This window comes from Phoca vitulina, unplaced genomic scaffold (genome assembly GCF_004348235.1).
Source record: "Phoca vitulina isolate PV1807 unplaced genomic scaffold, GSC_HSeal_1.0 scaffold51, whole genome shotgun sequence".
NCBI lineage: Eukaryota > Metazoa > Chordata > Mammalia > Carnivora > Phocidae > Phoca > Phoca vitulina.
This window is the reverse complement of record NW_022589754.1, coordinates 8,978,625-8,994,518: the sequence shown is the minus strand read 5'-3', so window position 1 is coordinate 8,994,518 and position 15,894 is coordinate 8,978,625. Positions and strand designations below refer to the sequence as shown.

The window sequence follows — 15,894 nt, the reverse complement described above, 5'->3', positions numbered from 1 at the left end:
CATATGATAAGGTAGGGCATCTTATACTTCTCATCCTGATAGCACCAAATATATAGTATTATACACATTGCTGTTAATTTTTATTTTTTGAATGAGTTTAGGAAAATGCGAGCTAATTTTAAATTCGGTCTTATAGAAAGTAAGATACTAATAAAAACTTAGGTTAATAATAAATGTCATTAATTTGCATTTAGTACAGAATTATGAAGGAGTTTGTGTTTGTTCCCTAACATTTTTGTATACTCCTGATTGCTGAAATGACTAAATTGTGATTCTAGATTTTAAGTTTATGCATAATTAATACCTACTATCCAGCATATGTACTCAAAAATAAGTACTCTGGGATCAAATACCTTGACTATCTCCTACCTCTGAGGGGAAAATCCTTTAAGAAAAGTTAGCAAGTCTTGGGGTAACGTAATGCATATTCTAAAAAAAAAATTGTCTAATCCTTCACATGGACCCACAGGCTGTCAGAACTTGGAAAGCCTTCAAGATTTTACTAAATTAGTTCTTCACCGGGTAGCTCTGTCATTTTATTTAACATGAATTCCCAGATCACACATATTGATCTAAAAATATAAGTTATAAGTTAAAAAAATACCAAAAAGCAAAAGCTATTCTATTTAGTACCCACTACTTTAAATTTTGTTTTAAAGAAATATAGTCCTGGGACACCTGGGTGGCTCAGTTGGTTAAGCATCTGCCTTCAGCTCAGGTCATGATCCCAGAGTCCTGGGATCGAGTCCCATATTGGGCTCCTTGCTCAGTGGGGAGCCTGCTTCTCCCTCTGCCTGCTGCTTCTCCCTCTGCCTGCCACTTCCTCTGCTTGTGCTTGCTCTTGCGCTGTCTCTGATGAATAAATAAAATCTTTAAAAAAAATAAAGAAATACAGTCCTTTTGTTTAAAGAAATATCAATCTTTGTTCCTAAAATTACTCAGAAACAGTAAAATAAAATCAATAAACCATTGTTTGATGAAAGTTTAAGTGAGATTAGTCTCCATTTCCAAGGTTTTCAATCACTACAAAATAATCTAGAAAAAAGAAAACATCTCTAAATCATACATCTTTATTTTCTAAAAATGTTCTCCTGTAATTCCAAATTTGGATGTAGCTACCATTATTGCATTAATAATTATCTCTAGCTTTGCACAGACCAGTTAAAAGATTTTGGGACCTATTTCTTCATAAATGAGAGAATACTTGCTTTACTTACCTTCTGGGGTTGTTCTATAAAATAAGAGTATGAAACTGAAAGCACTTACAAATAATAAAATACTACATCAATCCTATTGGCATACATTTATATAAATTGATACCAATTTATATGATGATTATTCAGTTTTTAAGTTATTCCTATCATGGCTACCACAATACTTTATCTTTGCTCTTTGTTCCCCCGACTAATGTGGGAAACCAAGAAATGACTGTAAGAAAGGGCAGCATGTGTTACTACAGACATCCTAAGTAAGGTATATACAATAATTGTTTATGTGCCCACTGAACTAATTTGGTTCTTCTGGGATTGAGAAACAGTTAAAATCTAATGTTATTTAATTTTAAAGTGTAGTTGAAAGTTCATACTTGCACACGACACACTGTCTGTGAAGCTGGAGAGCAGTGAACATGACAATAACGGAGTAGTTTCTTGGTGGGGCTTTAACAAGGCGACGGAACTTGTCTCCATTCATTCTTATTACAGGTCTTTTATTGGTCCATTCCATCAGTTGACTAACCTTTTCTGATAACACCATCTAAAAAAAAAAAAAAAGGAAGGAACGTGGTGTTAATGCTCTTAGCATGGCATTTGAAGTTCCTTTTAACTAGGCAACTTACCTAAAACCAAGACTAACACGTAGAGGTACACAGAAAATGTGAGAAACCTAAAAATAAAATCTGGTAATTGGGCCTGATAATGATAATTATTCTTAAAATTCTATTATTCCATGATGAGATTTAATCATATACTGCCCTGTTGATGTGAATTACTTATTTATACTAATAAATAAAATATAAAATCATAAAACCTTTCATTTGCCAAAGATTCCAAAGAATGTTGAGTTAAACCAGTTAGTTTTGTACACGATTTTGCTTCTTAAAACCAAAACAAAATAAAAACAAAACACACCTATAAAGAAACTGGAGTAGTTAAAACAATCTTGAAAACACTTGAAAACAAAGAATAAAATGGGAGGATCACTCCTGATTTTAAGGTTTACTATATAGCTATAATAAGCAAGGCAGAGTGGTACTGATGACAGAATAGACTCAGATCAATGGCACAGAAACAGACCTACATTAAGTAGAGCCAACCGATTCTTCACAAAGGTGCAAAAACTCAGTAAAGCAAGGCTAGGTTTTCAACAAATAGTGCTGGAGCAACGGGACATCCATAGTCAAAAATAGGAATCTTGAACTAAACTTCATACTTTATACAAAACTTAACTCAAACTGGATCACATACTTAAACATAAAAATGAAAACTATGAAAATTTTAGAAAAAAAGAAAAAACGGGCACCTGGCTCGCTCAGTCAGTGGAACATGTGACTCTTGATCTCAGGGTTGTGAGTTCAAGCCCCACACTGGGCATACAGCTTACTTAAAAATATTTTTGTTTAGGAAAAAGATTAGGAGAGAACATTTAGGATCCTGGGGTAGGGAAAGAGTTCTTAGACCTGAAGCCAAAAAGCATGATTCATAAGAAAGAAAATAAAAAGGGGCGCCTGGGTGGCTCAGTTGGTTAAGCGACTGCCTTCGGCTCAGGTCATGATCCTGGAGTCCCGGGATCGAGTCCCGCATCGGGCTCCCTGCTCAGCAGGGAGTCTGCTTCTCCCTCTCCCGCTCCCCCCTCTTGTGCTCTCTCTCTCAAATAAATAAATAAAAAATCTTTAAAAAAAAAAAAAAAAAAAAGAAAAGAAAAAGATAACCTCACCAAAATTAAATTTTTTTTCTCTAGGAAAGACCATCTTAAGAGGAGGAAAAGAGAAGCTACAGAGTGGGAGAAAATATTTTCAAACCACATATCTGACAAAAGATTAGTAGTTATACTTTTAAAAACTATCAAAACTTGGGGTGCCTGGGTGGTTCAGTCGGTTAGGCATCTGACTTTTGATTTCAACTCAGGTCATGATCTCACGGTCATGGGATCGAGCCCCATGTTGGGCTCTGTGCTCAGTGGGGAGTCTGCTTGAGATTCTCTCCCTCTTCCTCTGTCCCTGTTCATATGCACGTGCTTGCTCTAATAAATAAGTGAATAAAATCTTTAAAAAAAAGATTTTATTTATTTGAGAGAGAGAGAATGAGAGCAAGAGAGAGAGAGAGCACGGGGGGGGGAGGGTCAGAGGGAGAAGCAGACTCCCTGCTGAGCAGGGAGCCCAATATGGGACTCGACCCCGGGACTCCAGGATCGTGACCTGAGCCGAAGGCAGTCGCTTAACCAACTGAGCCACCCAGGCGCCCATAAGTAAATAAAATCTTAAAAAAAAAAAAGAAATGGAACTTGTTTTTCCAGGAAGGGAACAGTAACATGGATTCTAAAAATGTATGATTTACCTTTAAAGCATGGCTAAATTCAGCCAATACTAAAAAAAAAATATTTCCTGAGTATACCTATGAACAACATAGAAAGAATGCACAAAAATTAGTTTTGTAGCAGATTCAGAATAATTTTGGTAAGAGTCATAAAATGAATATGTCACAAATGGAAAACCAAATATAGACTCTAAGCCCATAGAGAAATATATACACTCTCAAAAGATTAGTATAACAAATAATTAAAAGATTTGTGGAACAATGATACTGAGGAAACAGATCACTCTAAACCAGGGTTTTACAACAGTGGCAATACTGACATCTTTTTTTTTTTTTAAGATTTATTTATTTATTTGAGAGAGCGAGAATGAGAGAGAGTACATGAGAGGGGGGAGGGTCAGAGGGAGAAGCAGGCTCCTCGCTGAGCAGGGAGCCCGATGCGGGACTCGATCCCGGGACTCCAGGATCATGACCTGAGCCGAAGGCAGTTGCTTAACCAACTGAGCCACCCAGGCGCCCGGCAATACTGACATCTTGAGCCAGATAATTCTTTGTTGTCTGGAGTTGTCCTGCACATTGTAGGATGCTGAGCAGCATCCCTGATCTTCACGCACCAGATGCCAGTAGTATCCCTACCTTCAGCTGCCACAACCAAAAATGTCTCCAGACATTGCCAGATAACCCCTGGGAGCAAAATTCCCATCCTCCCTCATTGAGAACCACAGTTTAAACTGAAAAGAATTTTCACAGTATGATTTAAGTTTTTATCATCTTATTATGTATCCAATTTTTTAATTCATTACTGATCAGAAGACAATATAAAAGTAAAATGTGGCGATAAAGTAAACCAAAACTTCCCAGAGCAAGCCCTCAGCATAATGGGTAATAAACTTTCTAGACTAATGTTTCTCCAAGTGTGGTTGGTATAAAGGAGCTTGTTAGATGTTAAGACTTCCAAGTTTCATCCTCTAGTAAATTTGATTCAGTAGGTCTACAGTAGGTTCCGAGAATACGAAATTTTAACAGGTAACCCAAGTGATTCTTTATATACACTGAAGTTTCAGAACTACTGCTATACATTCTCATTCTTATGGGTAGGGACTACATGTTATATAAATATCTATGTATAACACAGGGAAATTAAATAAACATTAAGCTATTCAAATGATAAATAAGAGGGAAAAATATATCATTCCTAATAATAAACCACTACTTGATCTTCCTGGAATGACTGAGGAATGTGATATATTTTAGATAACTCAAATATAACATCTTAATAATTGAGACACTTTTTAAAAATTTCAGTAGAGTTAATATACAGTGCTATATTAGTTTCAGGTGTACAATATAGTGATTCAACAATTCTTTTTTTTTTGTGATTCAACAATTCTATACATTACTCAGTGCTCATCAAATTAAGTGTACTCTTGGGGCGCCTGGGTGGCTCAGATGGTTAAGCGTCTGCCTTCGGCTCAGGTCATGATCCCAGGGTCCTGGGATCGAGTCCCGCATCGGGCTCCTGACTCAGCAGGGAGTCTGCTTCTTCCTCTCCCTCTGCCTCTCCCACTGCTCATGCTCTCTCTCTCTCTGTATCTCTGTGTCTCAAATGAATAAATAAAATCTTTAAAAAAAAAAAAAAAAAAATTAAGTGTACTCTTAATCCCCTTCACCTATTTTTTTTCAGATTTGTAAAATCCTGTATTTTTTTCTTTTCTTTTTTCTTTTTTATTTTTTTCCCCTTCACCTATTTCACCCATCCCCCCATCCACCTCCCCTTTGGTAACCACCTGGTTTGTTCTCTATAGGTAAGAGTCTGCTTTTTGGTTTGTCTTTTTTTCCTTCGTTTGTTTTGCTTATTAAATTCCACATATGAATGAAATCATATGGTATTTGCCTTTCTCTGACTTACTTCACATAGCATTATACTCTCCAGTTCCATCCATGTTGTTGCAAGTGGCAAGATTTCATTCTTATGGCTGAATAATATTCTATTGTATATATATATCCATATTTATCCATTCATCTATCAATAGACACTTGGCTATAGCCATAATTTGGCTATTGTAAATAATGCTGTGATAAACATAGGGGTGCATATATCCTTCTGAATTAGTGTTTTTGTATTCTTTGTGTAAATACCCAGTAGTGTGATTACTGGATCATATGGTAATTCTATTTTTAATTTTTTGAGGAACCACCATACTGCCACAGTGGCTACACCAGTTTGCATTTCCATCAACAGTGCACGAGGGTTCCTTTTTTTCCATATCCTCGCCAACACCTTTTGTTTCTTGTGTTTTTCATTTTAGCCATTCTGACAGGTGTGAGGTGACATCTCATTTATGTTTTGATGTGCATTTCCCTGATGATCAGTGATACTGAGCATCTTTCCATGGAGAGATGTCTATTTTTAATTGGATTATTTGTGTTTTTCTGGTGTTGAGTTATAGAAATTCTTTATATATTCTGGATACTAACCCTTTATTGGATATGTAATTTGCAAATATCTTCTCCCACTCCATAGGTTGCCTTTAGTTTGCTGATTGTTTCCTTCGCTGGGCAGCAGCTTTTTATCTTAATGAATTCTGAATAGTTTATTTTTGCTTTTGTTTCCCTTGCCTCAGGAGACGTATTTAGAAAAATGTTGCCAAATGTCAGACACATTTTCTAGACATATCTAGAAAAAAAGGCCAATGTCAGAGACTTTACTGTCTGTGCTCTTCTAGGGTTTAATAGTTTCAAGTCTTACATTTAGGTCCTTAATCCATTTTGAGTTTATTTTTGTATGCTATGTAAGAATATGGTCCAGTTTTTCCAACACCATTTGTTGAAGAAACTGTCTTTTTCCCATTGCACATTCTTGCATCCTTTGATGAAGATTAACTGACCATGTAATTGTGGGTTTGTTTCTGGGGTTCCTATACTGTTCCATTGATCAATGTGTCTATTTTTGTGCCAGTGCCATACTGTTTTGATTATAGCTTTGCAGTACAACTCGAAGCCTGGAATTGTGATACCTCCAGCTTTATTCTTCAAGATTGCTTTTTCTATTCAGGGTCTTTTGTGGCTCCATACAAATTTTAAGATTGTTTATTCTAGTTCTGTGTTAAATGCTGTTAGTACTTTGATGGGGATTACATTAGATCTATAGATTGCTTTGGGTAGCATGGACATTTTAACATTATTTCTTCTTTCAATCCATGAGCATGGAATATCTTTCCATCTGTTTGTGTCATCTCCAATCTCATTCATCAATGTTTTATAGTTTTTAGAGTACAGGTCCTAGCCACTTCTTTCACTAGTCCTCTGTCTTCTCTAGTATATGGTTTTATAAAGGAATTTCTCTTTTCTTCACATTTGAGTTGAAAGCTTTCTTGATTGGAGTAAATCTCTAGTACTGAAGAAACTTCTTCCTTAGGGTACCTTTCATTCTTTGTCAAGAGCCCATTGTTTGAGTACTAAAAGCTATGGCTCAGAAATAAAAATTTTGTTTTTCTACAGCATCTTCACTAAGTCACACTATGCACTCCCCAGATATCCCTTTATCTTCCAAAGACATAACCTTCAAAAGTAAAGGATTAAAATGTTGCCCATACCCTTTGCGTCCTTTATTTAGTACTTTAAAGTTAAGAACCACAAAGGACTATAGTAGAGAAAAGTAAGAGGTTTATCAAATGAATTATTCAGCAACTAAAAAAAGCAATTGATTTGGAAACAACTCCTATTGCAAATACTTTTTCCACTAACAGCTTTACTAAACATTTATGAAAATATATCCATCCAGTTTTTAATTTGCATTATATTAATTCAAAACAAAATATAGGCTTGCTATGGAAAAACATTAACTGCATAAGGAAGGATTTTATAATAAATTTCCCCCCTTTCTGGACATTATTTTTCGACTCAAAACAAAACAAAAAAAAGCAATATTATTCACAATTAAAATACTTACCAGCAAAGTAAGCTTGAACTCTCTGTGCTCTTGAAACATTTTAATTAGTATGACCACAAAATAATCCCAACAGGAAGCCAATTAATATCTCTAATCTTGTTAGCAATAATCAAGTATGATGAACATTTTAGGCCTATAAAGGATTAAGAGGGCCAAGAAAAGGCAGTGACACAATAGTTTAATTTCACTCTACCTGCTTGCATAATATTTATCTAAATTAGCTCTAGTAAACTAGATTAAGTCTTAACAACTACAAATTCTCCTACTGCCCCTGAATATCTCTCATGAAAAACAGCATACAGGAATCCATTATCATTTAAAGCTAAAATCTGATCCTGCCATTAAGATTTCTTCTGAATTTCAGAAGTAATAAAGCTAAACATCACCAGTATGAATTCCTCTAAAATGCACCTCCTTCCCCTTCCCCCAAACTTATTTGACTGTATCTGTGTTCTACACCATCAGGGTTTATTTATAAAAATTCTTGGTATTTTTAGCTTTCTTAATCATCCACTAGTTTTCAGACATTAGTAAAATAAGATCCTGGTTAAGCAATACATTTCCAACTCCATCCTTAAATTAAGAGTGACACTGAACAGATCTGGAAACACATCTGGCAGATAACGACTGAAGGAGACAGAGAGCAGAGAAGAGAGCATTTTTAATCCTTAAATGTCATCTGCTCCATTCTCAGTGTATCTACTTTCTGGACAGGGATAAAATACACTCTCTCCCCTCTCCTTGATGTTTTAGTTTTAGGGGGTACTTCATTTGTTTTGCAACTGCTCCTGGGCCTTTGATTCTTAGTAATAAGGTATTTTCTAAAGAATCACAGAGACTTTTTTGTACATGTGACAATTTCATTTGTTAGTTTTCAAAGCAAGGTCAGAAAATGTAGAAGTTTTTCCAACAATAACCTGCCTTGTCAAAATATGCAGTAATTCTACTTTCTGAATATCCACAAGAACATCACAAAAAAGATCAACCAAAAAATATTTTACTACCACAGAGGAACACAATCTTATTTTCTAATATTCATCTAATGTCTTCTACACGCAAGGGGTGGCATTAGACACTTTACAGCCCTCATTTAATTTTCACAATATGCGGGGCGCCTGGGTGGCTCAGTCGTCACGCGTCTGCCTTCGGCTCGGGTCATGGTCTCAGGGTCCTGGGATCGAGCCCCGCATCGGGCTCCCTGCTCAGCGGGAAGCCTGCTTCTCCCTCTCCCACTCCCCCTGCTTGTGTTCCCTCTCTCACTGTGTCTCTCTCTGTCAAATAAATAAATAAAATCTTTAAAAAAAAAAAATTTTTAATTTTCACAATATGCAAACAGGCATTTTTGCATTCTACTGATAAAATGAAACTCAGCAACTGGCTAAGGATCATTAGGGTTGCATTAACATATATGCTCTTTAAAATTTTACAAAATTTTTTTGAAAACTGAGAAAGGGGTGGAAATTTATCATCCTAGCATTATTATGATCATTTTTACTAGGTTTCAGTATGCTATGTGCATTCACTGTTTTCCATATTTCATTTCTCTATTACAGATTCCCAGAAGTAGACCAAGATATATAGATCATTTTATCAAAGGCCATGCTTTTTCATTTTTATCATGCTGCCTTCCTAAAACGACACCAGATGCAAGGACAAACAACTTCCCTTCTACCACAGGGGATATAATTCATCATAAAAATAAAACAAGTCATTTCAAAAGAAGTCTTTGTGACCTAGCAAAGAGCTTTGGGTTTGGAGTTGGACCGGGGTGGAATCCCAGCTCAGTCTCTAGAGCTGTCTTCTTTGGGCAAGTCCCCAATAATCTCTCTTGTTCAACATCAGTCCCCTCTTCCCTCATCTTTCTAAAGGGGTTAATACTTACTCTGCAGGGTTATTGTGAGGATTATAGATAAAACCATTGTGCCTGGCATGTAGAAGGCATTGAATAAATATTAGAGAATAAGTCAATGTTCCCGTGAAAACACTATTGTAGGTATAAATAATCAGGTAAGTAGAATAGCATTACATTTAATAGACAACCAGGAGGAACTGGAGTGATTTTTAATTATAATATTTTAAGAAAAGTGTCTTTTTAATTTTTTTAATTTATTTGTCAGAGAGAGAGAGAGGGTGCACAAGCCGGGGGTGGGGGGGAGAGGAAGAGGGAGAAGTAGGCTCCCTGCTGAGCAGGGAGCCTGATGCAGGACTAGATCCCAGGACCCCGAGATCATGACCTGAGCTGAAGGCAGACGCTTAACCAACTGAGCCACCCAAGCATCCCGAAAAGTGTCTTTTTAAAAGGAATACTTAAAGATTATAAGCCCAGGCATCAACCTATTTAAAGCCACATCTACTATGGTGGATAGACCTGGGATTTAAAAAAAAGTTTTCAAAAATTGACCAAAAGAAGTATTCTACAACAGAACACCTATATTTTAAAATTGTCTCTAAGTAGTATCACAGTAATCTTTTTTTAAAGATTTATTTTTATTTATTTTTTAAGATTTTATTTATTTGAGAGAAAGAGCGAGCAAGAGAGAGAGAGCAGGAGCTGGGGTAAGGTACAGAGGGGAGGGGAGAAGCAGACTCTCCCGCTGAGCAGGGAGCCCGACGTGGTATTTGATCCCAGGACCCTGGGATCATGACCTGAGCCAAAGGCAGACACTCAACCGACTGGGCAACCCAGGTGCCCCTTAAAGATTTATTTTTATTTGAGAAAGAGAGAATGTGTGTGCAAGCAGGGTGGGGGAATGGGGGAGAGGCAAAGGGGGAGGGAGAGAGAGGATCCTGAAACAGACTCCCTGCTGAGCAGGGAGCCCGAAGCGGTGTTTGATCCCAGGACCCTGACATCATGACCTGAGCCTAAACCAAGAGCTGGACGCTTAACTGGCTGAGCAACCTAGGTGGCCCACAGCAATCTTTTTTAAACAGCCTAAAACATCCACAATTACAGAGGAAAGGGATAAAAACTAAGCCATGTTTACCATCGTATATTAATTCCTTGTTTACCGATGAGAAAATCCAATTTGGTTGTGAAACCTAAACAAACTGCAAGTGAAAGAACAGATTCCTGACCCTATATACACACATTTATTTAATTAATTTCATGTTTATCAAGGACCTTTTTGACACTGCTAGGTGCCAGGAAAACAAAAATTAATTTAAAGGTACCTGTATTTTAAAAAAAAGTATATTCAAGATACTCACAGTCTAATGGGGAAGACTGATATATGAACAGTGATAGTATGATGTGCTGAATTCATCTCAGTTCACCTGGGGGGACCAGGAAAAGCTTGGCTGAGGAAGAAGGTGATGTTTGAGCTAAGACTTGAAGAGTAGGAATCCTCAGGGGCGCCTGGGTGGCTCAGTCAGTTAAGCGTCTGCCTTCATCTAAGGTCATGATCTCAGGGTCCTGGGATTGAGCCCCTTGTCGGGCTCCCTGCTCAGCAGAGAGTCTGCTTCCCCCTTCTCTCTCCCTCTGCCTCTCCCTCTGCTCATGCTTACGCACACGGGCTCTCTCTCTCTCTCAAATAAATAATAAATAAATAAATAAATAAATAAATAAAACCTTAAAAAAAAAAAGAGTAGGAATCCTCAGGTGAATGACAGGGTGGGGTGAGAGAGAAGGAAAATACTCCAGCAGAAGTCCCGCAAAATACAGACACTTGCAAGAGAATATAGAAAGATCAAGGAAGGCAGATAATTCAGTATGACTCGTATAGGAAGGAGCTTGGACTGAGATAAGCCTGGAAGAAGTAGACAAGGGTCAGGCTACAGAAGTCCTTTTATACTTTGCAAAATAGGTTAAAAGGTTTTCAGATTTTCATGTTAGCATCTCTGGCAATACTATGAAGGATGGGTTCAAGGAAGACCAGTTAGGCAGTATGGCAATAGATCTGTAAGAGCAATAAGGGTCTGAAAAGTGGGCATCATAGGAAAGGAGTTGGAATCTAATTTCTTTTTAAACTATTTTATTGAGATAAAATTTACATAACATAAAATCCACCATGTTAACCATTTTAAAGCATATAATTTATTGCTGATTCCTTTTTAAAATAATCTATCTCCTGCTAGGCCCTTCTGCTTCTACTCCAGTGAAAGATTAAATAAATAAATATAATTAAACTGGACAAAACAGTAGTTTTAAAAAATCTTCACTTTTCTTATTTATAAAAAGTGGTTACTGTAGAAATTCAGACAATACCAGTACATAAGGTAAAAAGTGAAAGTATTACCCTAATGAACAATCCCAACTACCCAGAGAAAGCCACTCTTAAGACTGTTGTGTATCCTTACAAAAATTGCTCTATACATACATACACACTTATATATGGGTGGTTTTGTGTTTTTGCATAAAAGGCATCTAAAATATAAAGTATTGCTCTATATCTTGTTATTCATGTAAAAACGTCTTGGAATCCTCTGTTTGCTATACCTTTGAAAACTGTATGTTTTTATTTTATTTTCTGCCAAACTAACAAGTAACTCATTTTAATTTGCTGGCTTATTTTTTTCTTATCGAATAGTTCAAATATTCAGAAACAGGAAAGATAGGTTCCTTTAAATTCAGCTCAAGTTGACAAGCATCTGAAATATCTAAATGATATTTTTAAAGTGCGTGTACAGGTGTTGTGTACTAGAAGCAGCACAAAATGTACAGGAACTAGCATAAAACTGACTGACCTAGAGTTTTAGTCCTTGTTCTCCAACAAGTAACTGTGTAAGCTTAGGACTCAGTTTTCTTCATCCATAAAATCAGGGAGCATAAATAATATAAATAATTGTGAGTAATCCTGAAAGCTCTAAGAGCATATGGCTCTAAGTCATAAATGTTTCAAAACACAATGTTAAAATTTCTTTGCTTGGATTGCTTAATGGTAAGGAAAGAATACTCTATTCTCCTCTACTTGCCACAGTCAGTAAATTCCACAAAGACAGAATCTTAGTTTTGTTCACTTATGCATACCAAGCTTCTACAACAGTGCTTGGCATGTTTGATATTTGTAAATGATTGAAAATGTTTTAAGAGCTTCCAACCCAGCAAATTGCTTTGAATCAATTATTTGGACAATGTCATGAACCTGGCATAGTTTAGCTTTTCAGTTTAATTCTCACATTCCTGAAGCGAAAATGCTACAAACGTATAGCTCTCAGACGTCTATAAGGGAGTTACATCTACTGACAGCAGAAAGATTCAAGAAATTCTACCCCTGGACCTAGAGTCAAACTTCCCCTACCACCTGATGGGGCCCATACTCAAAGTAGTGTCAAAACTCTCAGCTATGTACACGCACAGGCCTATAGAAGCCAGGTTGTCATCTACCCCACCCCTCTCAGGCTCTACATCCCTAGAAGACAAGGAGTTACAGTTTCTTCTCTCGCGAACCTCCTAATTCTTAAAAATGGTGAAACTGGAGCCACCAAAAGACACAGAACCAATGGTGAAAGGGGATGGGAAGGAGTACAGACCCTCTCAAGCCCCATTCTTTGGGAAAAGCCCGTGTTGCTGCAAACAGCGTCCTCACCTCCTTCTTTCTTTGGGCAGAGGCTGAGGGAACCCCGTAACTGAGCAGCAGCGCCACCGCCATGTTCGCGGAGACACAGCAAAACCACCAACGCGCTGCCATGTTCGCTTCTCTCTCTCGGAGAAGCGAAACTTTCCTCGGGCTGGGTCTGAGCGCGGGGCGTGAGAACAGGCAAACCTGCCCCCTGTCCCGCCTCATTGGTCCAGCTCAGCCCGTCTGGGCGACCCTTCACATTACGTCACGACGCTCTACCGCTAGACGCACGCTAAAAGACGGTTCACTTCTAATTGGTCTCCGTTAGCCAATAGAAAAAGGATAATCTGGTGGTTTTTCATTGGTCCGCTAAGGATGATTAACTGCCCCTTTCATTTACGCAAAGATGAGGCGTGTAATGCGTCTGTACAGGCGCATGCGCAGTTGTGAAGCGTTGCGGTTTTTGTTTTTTGTTTTTTCCTAGTCCAAAATGGCTTCAGGCTGTTAAGATGGAATGTTTTCCCCATTCATTTAGAAGTACCTTGGAATCCGCCTTGTTTGTGTAATATTCTAGAAAATTCGGACCTAGCCACGTGATTGTTAGCTATCTTATTCCCTCATTCTGCCTCTAAAGTTTTTCAAATCAAGATGAAAAAAGTAAAAGCAGGAAAACAGGTACAGACTTAATATCACTGAAGACTTTTTAAAAGTAAATGAGCTAGAGCTTGTTGAATACCTTCTGTGTCCCAGGAACTGTGCCATGTGTGGTGCACAGAGCGGACATCAAAAGTGATTTTTTTAAAGTTGTTTTTTTCATGACATTTTTAAAGTTAAACTTATTAATTTATTACTTTAAGACAAGGACTTAAATTTCTGGTTATAGACAGCAAGTACTGACTTTTTATTATTTTGTTTGGAAGATGAGCATGAAGCTAAGGTTGTAAGGAAGCATTTCTGTCTTTTTAGTTTTTGTGTCACAGTCCATATTCTTTAAACATCATTTCCCCTATGTAAAACATAATAAAAATCCTACATAGCTGAAGAAGTTTCCATTCATTTGGTCCAGGTTTGTTTATCATAGTGGGTTGTAAAACTGGGATAATTTAACTAGAGAAGAATAATATACTCAAGAGGAAAAATACCAACAAAATAAAATCAGTTAATTTGGATTTATTTCCATGGTGTGAAACATCATATGACTACTCTTTTAGGCCTCGCTGGGAAACACATGCACACACACGCACAGAGAAAAAGAATTTCATTATGTTGGAGAGATAAGGATATGTGTATGGAAGGGAAAATAGCTGGTTCTGAAGTGAAAATATGTGATCTGGAGATATGAAAAACATTTTAAGACATTTACAGACACTCATAATAAGAATAATACAAAATAAAAGTATATGGGGACATGCTGTTTGATTCTATTTATATGACATTCTGGAAAAGACAAACTCAAAGGGACAGAGAATAGATCAGTGGCTATCTGGGGCTGGATGTGGGGAGAGAGGAGCCACACAAAGGAAATTTTTGTGGTGATGTAACTGTTATGTCCTTTATTGTTGGGGTGGTTATACTAGGCACTTGTCAAAACTCACAGACTGGTACACCAAAAAAAGAATGAATTTTACTGCATGTAAATTGAATGAATAAAAATTAAGGTAAATTTTTAAAGAACACAGAAATCTCACCTATCATGTTGGCAAAAATTCAATACATGCCATCATCAAGGCTGTGGGGAAACATGCACCCTTATACAATGCTGGTGGAAATGCAAAATGGCATATCTATGGAGGTTAAGCTGAAAATATCCAGCAAAACTACATACGCATTTATCCTCTGATCTAGCAATCCCACTTCTAGGAATCTAATCCAAAAAATAAGAATATATGTGCACAAAATTATTCATTTTAGCACTATTTATAATTTAAATATTCTCAAAAATACCCAAATGTTCAAATACAGGAGACTGATTGAATATACTATGGTACATTGTTGGTTTACAAACTGGACACTGTATATGCAGGGCAAGGAGAGACCGAGGAGAGACTGAGGCAGACCACTCTAAGTTGATAGTTTTCTCTAAATTTTTATTTATTTTTTATTTTTAAAGATTTTATTTATTTATTTATTTATTTTTTTTTTAAAGATTTTATTTATTTGACAGAGAGAGACACAGCGAGAGAGGAAACACAAGCAGGGGGAGTGGGAGAGGGAGAAGCAGGCTTCCCGCGGAGCAGGGAGCCCGATGCGGGGCTCCATCCCAGGACCCTGGGATCATGACCTGAGCCGAAGGCAGATGCTTAACGACTGAGCCACCCAGGTGCCCCAAGATTTTATTTATTTATTTGAGAGAGTGAGAGAGCGCATGCATGAGCATGAGCGGGGTAGGGGCAGAGGGAGAGGGAGAGGGAGAAGCAGTTTCCCCACTGAGTGCGGAGTCTGACCTGGGGCTGAATCCCGGGACCCCGAGATCATGACCTGAGCCAATGTCAGATGCTTAACCGACTAAACCACCCAGGAGCCCCTAAAATTTTTATTTTTCTTCTTAAAGTATAGTTGACATACAATGTTACATTAGTTTCAAGTGTACGACATAGTGATTTTACAATTCTATACATTATGCACTGCTCACCACCATGAGTGTAGTCACCATCTGTCACCATACCACATTATAAAAATATTATTGACTAAATTCCCTATGCTGTCCTTATCTCCATGACTTATTTATTTTACAACTGGAAAGTTGTACCTCTTAATCCACTCCACCTATTTCACCCATCCTCCCTCCCTCTGGCAACCACCAGCTTGTATTTATGAGCCTGTTTCTGTTTTTTGTTTAATTTATTTTGTTTTTTTAGATTCCACATATAAGTGAAATCGTATGGTATTTGTCTTTCTCTATCTGACTTCT

At 37.3% G+C, this 15,894-nt stretch overlaps 1 protein-coding gene across 2 annotated transcripts in view; it reads right to left on the bottom strand.

The window, feature by feature from the left end:
- The window catches only part of MAGT1 (magnesium transporter 1), a 63,178-nt gene extending 49,970 nt beyond the window's left edge, over positions 1-13,208 (bottom strand). Inside the window, exons 1-3 of one of the 2 annotated variants that reach the window (XM_032387902.1) lie at positions 13,011-13,099; positions 7,486-7,618; positions 1,586-1,755 (exon numbers count right to left, since the gene is read on the bottom strand). In XM_032387902.1, the coding sequence (XP_032243793.1) occupies positions 1,586-1,755; positions 7,486-7,524 (209 nt within the window). In that variant the 5' untranslated portion in view covers positions 7,525-7,618; positions 13,011-13,099. Of the gene's footprint in view, positions 1-1,585; positions 1,756-7,485; positions 7,619-13,010 lie in introns of both variants that reach the window. The other variant, XM_032387901.1, reaches the window with a different exon arrangement.
- Between the last annotated feature and the right edge of the window lie 2,686 nt (positions 13,209-15,894).